This window comes from Gymnogyps californianus, chromosome 22 (assembly GCF_018139145.2).
Source record: "Gymnogyps californianus isolate 813 chromosome 22, ASM1813914v2, whole genome shotgun sequence".
Classification (NCBI taxonomy): Eukaryota; Metazoa; Chordata; class Aves; order Accipitriformes; family Cathartidae; genus Gymnogyps; species Gymnogyps californianus.
Window position 1 is genome coordinate 7,005,084 of NC_059492.1, and position 13,254 is coordinate 7,018,337.

General features: G+C 44.4%; 1 protein-coding gene across 3 annotated transcripts in view; it reads left to right on the forward strand.

Moving 5' to 3' along the window:
- The window catches only part of THRAP3 (thyroid hormone receptor associated protein 3), a 34,745-nt gene extending 24,042 nt beyond the window's left edge, over positions 1-10,703 (forward strand). For 2 of the 3 annotated variants that reach the window (XM_050909724.1, XM_050909725.1), the window contains 8 exons: positions 1,072-1,812; positions 2,741-2,913; positions 3,366-3,477; positions 3,715-3,799; positions 6,188-6,372; positions 6,982-7,174; positions 7,843-7,992; positions 9,157-10,703. In XM_050909724.1, coding sequence (XP_050765681.1) covers positions 1,072-1,812; positions 2,741-2,913; positions 3,366-3,477; positions 3,715-3,799; positions 6,188-6,372; positions 6,982-7,174; positions 7,843-7,992; positions 9,157-9,378 — 1,861 coding nt within the window. In that variant the 3' untranslated portion in view covers positions 9,379-10,703. The remainder of the gene's footprint in view (positions 1-1,071; positions 1,813-2,740; positions 2,914-3,365; positions 3,478-3,714; positions 3,800-6,187; positions 6,373-6,981; positions 7,175-7,842; positions 7,993-9,156) is intronic. The other variant, XM_050909726.1, reaches the window with a different exon arrangement.
- The last annotated feature ends 2,551 nt before the right edge of the window (positions 10,704-13,254 follow it).

Genomic DNA, 13,254 nt, shown 5'->3' on the forward strand with positions numbered 1-13,254 from the left:
GACTTTTTTTAGTATTACACTCTTGAATTGCATTAGATAAGATAAATTAGCAAAGTTTAATTAAATCTTACTGCATGTCCTGCTGCAGGCAGCCTAAGACAGGTGTAGTTGCAGTGCTTGTGCCTGTTATGTGGGTAGTATGAGAAACTAAAGCACCAAGATCATCGCTAAAATTAAGACATCCTTCCATACAGAAGGCATCAACTTACCATGTTTCTGTTTGCTTGGTTAGTCACTGCAGATTTGTGCCTGAAGGTGACACTTTGTTTTAAAAGATATGGTAGCATTCACAAGTGCTTTAAAATATTTTCTTTATTATTTTTAAAGTTATTTTGAATTGATTCTATATCAAGGATGTCTGAAATTTAAAGGTGTGGGGGGGAAGCTGTAACTCTTGTTTGGGCTTTCCAAAGCACTGAACTAATGTCCTTGGGCTTTACTGCTGTTTCCTCAAAGCTAGGGTTTTGCTTAATGAATGCTTTAAAACATAGTTCTGATGCTTTAAACTAGCTAAATCGTTGTTCTCACTAGAAGTGTTTTGTCTTCTCCCAGCAAAATAAATATTCTCCTCTGTTAACCTTTTTGCTTTTATTTGTATTTACAGTCTGTCATGAAATATTTAGCTTACCTATGAAACTTGCATCCAAAATTTGAAGTAGCTTTTGAGGCTTTTATTTCCAGTGTGTTGTTTAAAGCAGAACAGCCCAGTTTGAAAGTTTTGATGTGTTATTCTGCTGAACCAGGTTTGTAAGTAAATAAACCAATTGGGTAAGATGTTACTATTTTCCTTAAAATGAATCTGTGGGTAAGCTGTTTTTTTATTTGTTCTTAAGCCTCATTTCATCAGTTCTGCATATCCATTTTCTTCTACATTTGCTGAATTTATTGAGAACTAAAAGTCTAAATCCAGGCTGAGTGAGCTGCTTTACATTTTAACTGTTTTAGGGCCTAGAGACAGCTTTCTGTACATGCATAGCTTGGTGTTCTCTAAAAATTGACTGCTTTCAACTGAAGTATTAACCTCTTTGATGTTTAATAAGAGAACTACTGTAATGTCTGTTCTATGAACAGGTATCTGGAAGAGCAGAAGACTGAGAATGGGAAAGACAAAGAACAGAAAGTAACAAATGTTGAAAAAGAAAAAACTAAAGAAAAAGGGAATTTCTCTGAGTTGGGATCAACAGATGGAAAGGCAAAATCTGACTCCTATGCATCCAAAGCCGACTCCGAGAAGGGATATCGTGGCAGCCAGTCGCCCAAGCGCTACAAGTTCCGGGATGACTTTGACAAGCTAAAGGTCCCGGAGTTCCACAAGGAAAGTCATTATGGCAAAGAGGAAACGGATGAGCAGGAAAAGAAAGACAAGGCAAAGGGCCGAAAAGATTCGGAATTTGATGATGAGCCCAAATTTATGTCTAAAGTTGTAGCAACTTCAAGTAAAAGTCAAGAAGAGGATAGGCCAGGAAAATGGGAAGGCGTGGTGTTCTTGCCACCTGGAAAAGAGAAGCAAAGGAAACCTGATGAAATGGAGGAGGAAAGCTATTCTGAAAGATCAAAAAAAGAAGAGAGACCAGCATCCAAGAGAGCTGAACCAGGTCACAGGGGGTTTGTTCCTGAAAAGAATTTTAGAGTGACCACTTACAAATCAAGCCAGGAAAAAAGTTCTTCCCCCCCACCAAGGAAGGCTTCTGAGGTAAAGGAGAAACCAGGCACCAAAGTAGAGGGTCTAGCTCCTGGCAAATCCTCCTTTTCCATTACTCGTGAGGCCCAGGTCAATATTCGAATGGATTCCTTTGATGAAGATCTTGCACGGTAAGTATTTGCTATCTTTTTTGAGAAGTCTAAATAGTGATTTTTTTCCTGTTTCTCTTCCTGAGATCCTCATATGCTTGCCAAGTGTGAGGAAAGCTTAAATAATATTGCATCACAATTTGCATCTTTCGGAGATAGATTAATTTTTTTCTAGCATTATAATACTTGTATGGCCCCTTTTTTTGTGGTGTGAGGTTAGAGGGGTTACCAGTTTGCAGATGGTGAAAGTATAGCATGACGGTTAAACAGCTTTTCCTAATCTTTTCTGCGACTAGGTGTAAGATTAGTTCAGAATATAAATGCTTCTGCATCAGGTTCCATGCTACACCGGGCTCTGGAAAGAGTTAGGTACTCAGTGGCTTCTTGCTGCTAGAAGCTTAGTGGTACGGTAAAGTTACATTGCTGCTTAAATGGCATTTCATTGTCTGGAGTGTGTTTAACTAGTCTTATTCTCAACATAGCATTACTGAAACTCTAGGAAGCTCTGAAAGCCACTTCAGCATTGCTTAAGATTTCTTGAAGACAGTAAAAAGTTATTCCAGAATGTACTTTTGTACAGCAGTAGCCAGTAAGTGTTAATACGCTGTGTGGGATGTTAGAGGTTAATCTAGAATTTAGGAAGAGTAGCAAAAGATCACAGCCAGCTAGCTAGTGGTGTAAGAATGGGCTTGTGTTTCAGAGGATGTCAAGGTTTAATACCTGCACAGCCCTCCAAATACAGAATAACAAGTGACCTGAATTATTACAGTAACCTAGATCAGTGTATTTTAGAGATGTTTAAATAAGCGTCCTGCTCATGCTATTGAATGTTCTTAGGTGCCTTCATAATAAAAAATGCAGTCAGCTTCCAGCTTCTGAAACATTAATCACTTTATACTGCTTCCCTTTACCTTGTTCTTCTATTTCACGTGGTCTGTTCTTTTTCTAGTCCAAGCGGCATATTGGCTCAGGAACGCAAGCTGTGTCGTGACCTTGTGCACAGCAACAAAAAAGAGCAAGAATTTCGTTCGATTTTCCATCATATTCAGTCTGCTCAGTCTCAGCGAAGTCCTTCTGAACTGTTTGCTCAACATATAGTGACTATAGTCCATCATGTAAGAGGTAGGTCAGAAGTCCACGTATCCTCAGATGAAGGTTCACTCCTCCCTTGCCCAAATACGTGAGTTTCATGCACTCTAGTTAATGCTCAAAGAGTTGTTTTCCGGCAGATATGCCATAGTTGAGAATAGCAGCCCGATCATGAGTCGTCTTTATTTACATAAATAACTTCTCTTCTGGAAAAGCAGAAGAGGCATTCTTGTTTTTACCTGAGCAATATTCAGAGAGACTGTGACTTAGAATTTGTGTATTCTGGTGAATTTGTGACTCACTTGAATAAATTGTTAATTTCAAGATTGAAATTGAAATTTGTCAGCAGCATTAGTTAGAGCTCATCACCAGTGTGCTTCATGGGTCCTGCGTCTGAATTTGACCAAGCTGTAGGACTGATGTGCTTTGTCTTTTTACGAAAATGGTATTAATATTTTGGCATTTTTTACTCAAACCCCCAACAGAGCATCACTTTGGGTCTTCAGGAATGACACTGAATGAACGCTTTACCAAATATCTAAAGAAAGGAATGGAACAAGATGCAGCTAAAAACAAAAAGAGCCCTGAAATCCACAGGTTGGTGCCATTAGACACTGTCTTAACATTTCAGGGATATTTCAGATTTCCTTCTCTTAAATTCCGGAATAATTCCGGCATAATTCAAGTACATAACTAGCTTCAGCAAAAAAAAAGGAAAAATACGAGGAGTTTTAAGTACCTTTGGAAATATCGGTCTGCTTTAAATGACATTTGATCTAAAAACTTCAGATTCTTACAAGTAAGGTTATATCCGTGTACTTTCTTTACTTTTAGGAGGATAGATATATCTCCCAGTACTTTTAGAAAACATGGATTCTCTCAAGAGGAAACGAAAAGTTCCAGAGATCCTGGCTTCAAGGTGAACTGTTACTCTGATTAGTTTAATTCAACAAAATGAGTGCATTGGGCATGAACTTAACAGTGATGTTTTTGTTTAAATTACTCTCTACTTAAGTTTGTGTTTTTCTTTTAAGGATGGGCATAATTCTAAAAATGAACTACAAAGGGTTAATTTTTATTAAAAATGTATCAACAACCTTTGTGAAGTGGTTAGACTATGGTAAATGACCCCAAAGTCAATTGAGGTGAGCTTGAGAAAAAAGAGAGGATTTTTGGAACAAGTGCCCATGATGAGAGAAGAGACTTTTTGTGATATTTTTCTGCTTGTAAGTATTATTAAATCAATTGTATACATGCGATATTTCCAACCATGTTTTCAAAAAGACATGCATGTCAAAAAGAGGAAAGTAAAACTAAATACTTATCTAAACCAAATACACTATTAAGCAGATTATAAATTTTGTTCTAACAACTTACTGTACCATTTCTGTTGATTGCTGTTACTTTAACATTCAGCACTTGTTTTAGTAGATCCAGACCATTTGGAATTTAGTGTATTAGCTTTTCTGAGTAGATGAATGTTAAGCCACTGCACTCCTGTAAACAATCATAAAAATGGCTTAACGTAAAATGTTTGGGATTTTAACCTTTGTTTATTCACCTTCATACATATTTACGTTGAACGTTGAAGAGATTTTAAACAGTCCTGCTGAAACCTTACTTGTTTCATATTTGTTTTCGATTTTTTCCAAACACACTTGTGGCTTGACATGGACGATGGTGAGATGGATTTGATGGGCCTGAACTCTGAGCATCAGCTTGGCAGAGTGTATTATAAACGTGGTTTCCAAACAGCTCGCCAGCCTTCCGTGAAACAGACGTGCCCTCACAAACCCAAATAGGTGTTTGCTGTACCACATAAGGGAGCTGCTGCTGATTTTGTCACTTATCTGTCATCCATCGTGTTGGGAGCAGTTTTATTCTCAGAGTAGAAATTAAAGCTCTTTGCCTGGGGAAAGTAGAAGAGCAAAATACCAAAACAAAACGCCTGCTCTCACTCCTGCGTTATATGACATATTTATTTAAACAAAAAAGTGTTTAGAAACTCATGTAAGTAAAAAATTTAATAGCTAGAGAATTACTAATCCTTTTGTATTTAATTCAAGACAATTAATATGATGTATGTTGCATATCGAGTCATACAGTTCCCAAGATTAGTATTGTGTAAATAAAGTAGCAATCACTGAGCACAGCCACGGAGGCTGTATGTTGTTGCTAGCAACGTTGTGTACAGGCTTCCCGCAGACGTACTGCTACTCAGTTAAATGTTTGTCAGAACCACAGCCACTGTCAATTTGCTGCTCCTGTATGTGCAGTCAGCAGAATCTCATCCAGGTACCACTGGTCTTAAAGTATACGCAGGTAACACAACTTCTCATTTTCCAAAGAAACTATCTTAATCCGTTATTTAAGTAGCAATTTAAAGAGACCTCAAAGGAAGCATTACCAGATTTTTTTCTAAATTAACAATGGCGGGGGGGGAAAGCTAGTCGTGGAGTGTTTTTCATACAGCTGATTGGTTTTTGCTTTGTGAAGCACCAGGGCCAGCTTGCATTAGTAGGCTTGCTAGGATTGTGTGGAGAAACGCATACTTCTGTCTGTGATGACTTCTTGGCATCTTTCACATGGTGCCTTCCAGTCGAGGGGGAAGGAGTGCTATAGGTGATGTCTGCCACAGAGTAAATCTTCTTGACAGACGTATTAAAGGCTACCTATCAGTGGGATGTTGCAGTTCTCCCAGATGCACTCGGTTGCTGCATTTCGGTGGCCTTTGTCTCTTACCACTTTGATCAGTAATCACTATCTTAGGTATCTCCAAGCAGCAAATGGCTTTTGCTTCTCCTTAAGTGCTGTTTCCAGACCTGGTGATTAAAATTCCTTGCACCCTGCTAGATGATGTCTGTCAGCAGGATAGTGAGCATGCTGCTGTTGTGACAAACGTCCATGGGCTGTTAGACATTTTTGACATGCTGTAGTTCTGATACATAATCAGTTGGATTGGATTTCCAAGTTGTTCTCGTCTCTCACTGGCTGTGGTGTACAATAAGTGTCAGCTTCCATGTATCTCCCTCCCCTATTACCAGGCTATTTATTCTAATGCTGTTTAAAAGAGGAGAATAAAAGTTAAAAAGCAGTGATCTTAAAAAGCAGTAGGAAAATTGAATTCTGACAAATAACAACTTATTTTAATAGTGCATTATTTTACATCTTAAAATGGATTATTGATTAGTATTCAGATAAACTCCTGTTCTCCAGAAGTCTGTGCAGTCAATAGCAAAGTAATGGTGCTGAACTAGTGCACTGTAAACCTTTGTATTAAACTCTCCCCTCTTCCCTGCATTTGTAGGCTGAAGGGAAATATAAGGACGACCCTGTTGACCTGCGCCTTGATATTGAACGCCGTAAAAAACATAAGGAAAGAGATCTTAAACGTGATAAATCCAGAGAATCGGTGGACTCAAGAGATTCAAGTCACTCAAGGGAAAGATCAACTGAGAAAACGGAGAAAAGTCACAAAGGCTCAAAGAAAAAGTATGTAGGAAACCTAATAGCCATTTCCTTCTGCCTTTCATGTTTCTGCTGTTAAGGTTGGAGACGACATCGTGTACATACAGTTGTACACCTTTTGACGTAACTGCTCCAGTGGCGTGAATTATTCCTCTGCGTGTCTTCTTGATATCATTATATCTCTCTGAAACGCTAAGTAATTGTTAAAGGTAAATGAGAAGGCTCCATGTGTCAGAATGGGTGAGTCACTTTTCCTTCTTGTTCCTGTTGTGTTATAGAGAACAGCCATGTTTAAATTACTTTGCTTTAATGTTAATTTAATCCTTTTCTATTAGCTTAATTTTCCGTTTGACTAAAACTCTGTAGATGCATGCTTATCTCGTAGTAGATGGTGTAAACACCTTAGAGAGAAGCAACAAGTTCTTTCTGGAGAAGACTTGGGACTTATGTTAGATATGTGTGTTGTAGCGGATCCTGAGCTCTTACTATGGCTTTTCCTTTTCATAGTAGGAAGAGGAGAGCATTGCATTGATAGGGGAGTGATAAAGAAATGGTTCTGTAGCGAACAAGTCACAACTGAGTTATTAACCCTGTTAGTGTCCCCTTCACCTCCATTTCCTATCACTGAAACAGGAAACACCGAAGGGTACGTGAGAGATCCAGATCCAGTTCGTCATCTTCGCGGTCCTCTCATTCAGTCAAAGCGGAGGAATATCCTGAGGAGACTGAGGAGAGGGAGGAAAGCACCACAGGCTTTGACAAGTCCCGACTTGGGACTAAAGAATTCACTGGTCCAAATGAGAGAGGAAGAGCTAGAGGGACCTTTGTAAGTGTTCTCCACCCCCCCTGCCCCAAGTAGCAATTCCCAAAGCGGTCAAAAAGCGGCCGTTGTGTATTGCTCCTTCACAGTTAAAGCATACCGTAAAGGAGAAACCCCAAAGACATTGTCTGGTTGTGGATGATGAGCCAGAATACGATCGCTCCAGGTGTGGAGCACAAACCAGGGCGCTGAGAATATAGTCTGGGCAGTTGAACTCAAGACGTATGGAGCAGAATCAAGCCTGGAAGCTTTTGTGCATTAGTAATTGCTGAGCAACCCCAACGGGCAGCACGACGTGCATCAGTCAGTTTGGGTTAGGCTACCAAAGTGATTCATCTGGTCACAACCACGCTTATTGTTTGCAATTCTTATGCCTTAGTTACATAGATGTCTTGTGTGCATATTGTATTTGTCAGATGCTTTCTCTTGGGTGCTTTGGAAACGCCTCTACATGATCTTAAACAGCTTTATAGAAACTGTGATGCACTGTGTGATCAGATGAGCTAGAAAACCCTAAAATGTACTGACCTCTTATTTTAATGATAGGTTAAAGGTGTTCTTGGATGGTTAGAGAAGCGATGGTGTATCTCTTGGTAGCCCTGGAAGCTGTCTGGGGGTGGGAGGGCACTGCCGCTGCAACCATTTTATTTTTCTTCCATGTTTTGCTGTTGCAGCAGTTCAGAGCAAGAGGGAGAGGATGGGGCAGAGGCAACTTTTCAGGCAACAATAACAGCAACAGCGGTGGCAACAATGACTTCCAGAAGCGAAACAGAGATGAGGAGTGGGATCCAGAGTACACACCTAAGAGCAAGAAGTACTACTTGGTATGTGTCTTAAGTACCGAAACACATATGTACACTCCAGGTATATCTGGTCTTAAATGCTTTAGAGGTGAAAGCACCAACTGTCATTAAACTATCTAATCACCAGGTTAAGGCTTCATGTGACACTTCTTCACAAGAAGCTTCTGGCTACTGACTAAAGAGAACTTCTTTCTGTTCATTGTAGAGTGGTTTGCCATTAAGTGTGATCCTAAAGGCCAGTTAAAGAGCACGTGTTTCACAGTATTGTGGAAAACACAGCTTAAATCTGTTAGTCTATGTTGCAGATGGCCTGCATTTCTTGGTTCTTCTATCCCCATAAAGTGTCCAGCTTCCTGGATGGGTTAGTACTGTTCCTTTTTATTTCTGGTGATAGTGGTCTGCCATACTAACAGGCATTAATCTATGAGGATCCTGTGTGACTGTGTACTTTGAAAGAGAGGTAGTTTTAAACAGACACTAACTCATTTTTTCTCTTCCTAATTTGGGGTACTTGAGATCCCTAATCTCCTCATTAAATAATGCAGTATTTCAGTCTTGTACCTCAAACAAGAAAGCCTTGATTTTTTTTTTTTACTGCATTTTTCTCTGATCTTGTTGAAGGCAGAATTGTAATTGTTTGGGGTATCCAGTCTCTACACTGCATTTTACGTACAGAAATGGATCAGTGTGAGCCCAGTGACACGGTCCGTGTCAGCTTGTACCGACTGCATCTGCCTTAGCACATGCAAAGCATTCCTGAAAGCGGCACATGTTATTAAACTCCCTGAGTACCCGGCAATAAGGACTGAAGCTGCCAAAGTGGTTTGATTGGCAAGAAAATAAAGGGGAAACATGTAGAATACCTAAATCATAGAGTTGCAGAACCAGTAATGGTACTCCAAGCCTAGACACCCGTCCCCTGCCCACCCCTAAATATTCTATGGAGAGCTTCCTGTCAGCAAGGAAAGGGCCCGTGTAGCCATTGTGCATTCCTGCCTTCATCTGCTGTTTTTCTTCCCCGAGACAAGCCAGGATTTCTCTTTAGGTGGCAGTATTCACTGTGGCATAAACACGGCAGTCTGGTTTGTGCTGCAGGGTTGCGTATCACAAGCCAGAGTGTTCACGCTCTTATATTGCGAGTAGTCAGTCTGTTTCAACCGATGTTGTTGGCTTCCTCCTGTGCAGCACGATGACCGGGAGGGCGAAGGTGCGGACAAGTGGGTGAACAGAGGCCGTGGTCGGGGTGCTTTCCCCCGAGGAAGAGGTCGCTTCATGTTCCGAAAGTCAAGCACCAGCCCCAAGTGGGCTCATGACAAATTCAGTGGAGAAGAAGGAGAAATCGAAGATGACGAAAGCGGAACGGAGAACAGAGAGGAAAAGGACACCTTACAGACAACGGCTGAATAGCCGCAGTGTCTGCCTGTTTCCGAGAGCCCTGGCAGGAGGGAAGGGGTTCAGCACAATGCTGGTGCTGGAGATTGTCAGGGCGACCCTGAAGTGCTGAGCAGAGCCCCGGAGAGGAGCTCTGAAACCATCCCGAAGTTAACTGCATTTCCAGAGTTCAGCCTCCCTAAGTGTGGACTAGAACTGATAAATCATTTATGCTTGGATCCACTCGTGGAGTATATCTTCCCAAAGACTTACCTTCTGGACTGAATAAGGTCAAGTACAGGGTGAGATCCTGGATTTTCTCTCGTCTGTGACCTTATTGAATGGTCGGTTATTTTTTTGGTAACAGGCTTTGAAGACAATGTGGATTTTGGTTTGTGCCCATCTTAACCCCGTAGTCTTGACACTTTTGTTTCTCTTCTATAATTTGAAATAGTAAAGGTCGGGATTAACTCGCCAGTTCAAATTTTTCTCCCCTATTGTGTATTCAATTTTTTAAATTCATACTCTACTTATTTTAGGCCTTTACGTATGTAGTAACATCAATTAAATGATAATTTTGGAAACTATTTTTGGTTCTTATAAATAAGAAAACAATGAAGCATGTGAATAAACATCTAAATGTTAACTTGTTGGGACCAAACTGCTATGATTTTTTTTAAAAAACTTTTTTTTATGTAACAGTTGAGTTTAGGGCCTTTTTAAAAAAGATTGTTTTCCTTTTATGTTGAAAGTTAACAAAATTAGCATGGTTTAAAAAAAAAAAAAAGACACCCTACTTTTCACCACTGTTTGTGTACACTGTTAGGCCTGGTGTGTGCTGGAGTCCCAAACTGCTTGTAGGCATTTTGTGTATCCTCTTTGCAGCTGGTTGTGAACTTGAGTGCTCTTTCCAAGGTAACATAGTTTTCTAAGAAACTTCAGAATTCTACTAGGTTAAAAATATAAAAGGAGATGAGAATTTTTCAATATTTTTTATTAATCTTTTTATAAAAACAAAAGTGAAATCCCTCCTGTGCTGGTTAAGGACAGCCGTTATGATGTATTTCTTTTTATCTTCTACTTAAAAGTATTCTGAAGAAGTTTGCAGATAGTTCCCTGGCTGAGTCAGTGAGCCTTCTTAGCAGGAGAGGCATGTCCTTGCACCGACGCTGAGTGTGCACGTGCTGTAAAGACACCGCTCTCCCTCTCCTCTCCATCTCTGCCTTCCCTTCCCCAGGATTGCTGTGCTGTTTCCCCACACACACCAACTAGAGTTTGGTTTGTTTTGACTTGAACAGTTCCTGTTTAGCGAAGCCCTGGAGTTTGTTTATGCAAATAAAATACAATAAAATAAGTAGTAGGTGTAACTCTGCTTTGTTTTGTGTTCTGAGTCGGGGGCTCCTTCTGGCGCCAGACACTTGCCTTCTGAATTAGCTGGTGAGGCCAAAAGAACCAAATGCCTGTGGCCGGCCCCAGTGCGGAGCTGCAGAAGAGTTGCTGGGAAGGGAAGCTGTAAAACGTGACGGTCCTGGAAGAGAGATTGGACCAGACAGCCGTCATGAAAGGAAGCTCAACCTGATGCCTGTGGGGCTGACCCCACCGTTAAAAAGCAGCGCTTGCAAGCAGTGACTCTCCTGGTGCAGTGCACAAGAGGTTCCCGTTTCATATGGCTCTCCTCTCCAGGTGGGGAATGCTGCGCTTGGAAGCGAGTAGAAAAACCGAGTAGAAAAATTGCCCTCGCAGCACCAGGGCGTGCGGGAGCAGGCTCCGGCAGTTCCCCCTCCAGGAGCTGGTCAGGGGTGGGCGCTGCAGGGCTGGGGTTGTCTTGAGTTACGTTATTGCAGATGCAAGAACCGGGCAGCACGGCAGGTATTCGTTTGACCGTTAGCCTGAAGTGCTCTCTAAGTTAGTTGCTAAAAGCGAGTAACTGCTGTGTGTTAAGCAGTTGACAGACCTTCTGGCCCCTTTGTGTTAGCAGTAGTTGCATGGGGGGAAGCGGTGGTGACACAGCCACAGGCCACGTTCCCCAGCCCTGCTGCCAGCAGGGATTGTGTCACCCGTGAACAGGAAGACCAGCTCCATCCATGCTCTAAAACGAACTCGCTGAAGATCACGGCTCCAGGCAGCCCGGTTTTATGCCATTAAACCCCAACGCTTGTCAGGTGCAGCTGTGTGAGCTGGCGATGGCGTTTGCTGGTGCCAGGCAGTAAATGCTCTTCCATTGCTGCCACCGCAAAGGAAGATTGCTCCTTGCTGTTTGACATCTGCGGGGGGGACGCCGGGTGTGCGGCGCTCGTGGTGAATTCCGGCATCTGCCTGCGCTGCACAGGAGCATTCCTGGCTGGTGTTGGTTAATGGTGTTGGCTAACAGCAGTTGAGACAGTAATGTGGGTTAACGGTTCGTGTTTTCCTTCACGCTTAAATTTGAGCCCTGGAGCCAACTTGAGACAAAGGGTGCCCAGTGTTCCCGGCTCCTCAGCCTGAATGGCCAAACCCGGGGAGAGCAGCACGCCTGCCGCTCCGCAACAGGAACCTCCACCCCCCCATCAGCCGCCTCTGCCCGGTGCTGATCCTCGGACCGTGGTTCAGTATTGCCAGGTCAAATGCGTTTGGTCGAAAGGAAACGTTCCTGCTGTCGGCCTGGACCAAGCGCTGGCCAGGACCAGCCGGGGAGCCCCGGGGCCGCTCGTCACCCTTCTGGCTGCTGCGCTCTGCGGTGGGACTTCAGCGGCATGGCCACGCCAGCCCTGCACGCTCGCCGCGGTTTGTGGGTTTCGGCCCCTCTGTGGTTTAGGTTTCACTTCCCCCTCCACACCGAAGGTGACAGACGCGCAGCGAGACCCGGGCGGCTTTGACCCGGGTGCGACTCCTGCCTTAGTGCTTCGCTCCCTGGATTGGCAGCCTGTGCCGGCCCTGCAGCCGTGCCCGTGTCGGCCCATCTCGGCTGCTGCCTGCACGTGCAGCTCAGGTAGGGATGCGCCATGCGAGTGGTGCGGAGAGCTCAGCGCTGGCGCTGGGCATGGCTGTGCCGCACCGTGGGCTGCCTCTGGGTGCTATCATTGGGGCAAGGGGGCCTGGGGCTGCTGCCGGCCTGGAGGGAGCTCAGGGGGGCTCGCCTCTCCTCCTCTCCCCTCGCCTCACAGCGAGGCACCTCCCTGGCTGGCTGAGCGAGGTGGGAGCAGTCGCAGAGCCATGAATCCCCTCCGCGCTCTGCCGTGGCAGCTGGAGTTGGCTGCTTCTGCTAAACCCACCATGTAACAGCGATAGCCAAAGCAATGCACCAGCATTTCCGAGCTGCTACTGGCACACGTGCCTTCCCCAGCCGGCGGCTGCCGAGCTTGCCGGGTGGCAGCGGTGGGAGAGTTGGGACAAATTCTCTCCGGCTCCCGGCAGCAACGCCGGGGGAGGCGGCAAATCGCCTGTAGTGAAGGCGTGAGTGTTGGGAGGGTGTGAGTCAGCGTTCGGGTGGGAGAGATGCCACAGCGGCTGTGCGTGCCTGTGCATCGGATGGGATTACCCCAGAGGAGACCAAGCCCACACAAGGCGAGCGGGTGCCCCTTTTTAACCTGTAACGCTGCGGCTGCAGCCTCAGGTCTCCTCAGATACCAGCGCCAGCCGGCAGCAGCACCAGCAGCCCCGACCGCCTGGCCCCTGCGCGTTACCACTGCTGCCCTCCTGCATGAACGCCCCTGTGCCGGTGGGCCCAGGTGCCCACTCTGCCGGGGCGGCTGGTCCCTCTGGTCTGGCCATGTCCAAGCTCCCCTTGCCACGGTCCCGGACAGCCCAGCCCAGGCAATTCCTGCGTGGCTGCTTGTGGGGATTTGGCTCTACCGAAGCCTCCTGGCGGCCTCCGGCACAGCCAGGAGGTGCCAGAGGAGGAGCAGGGCAGCCCTGTGGGTTTGCCCCCGGCTC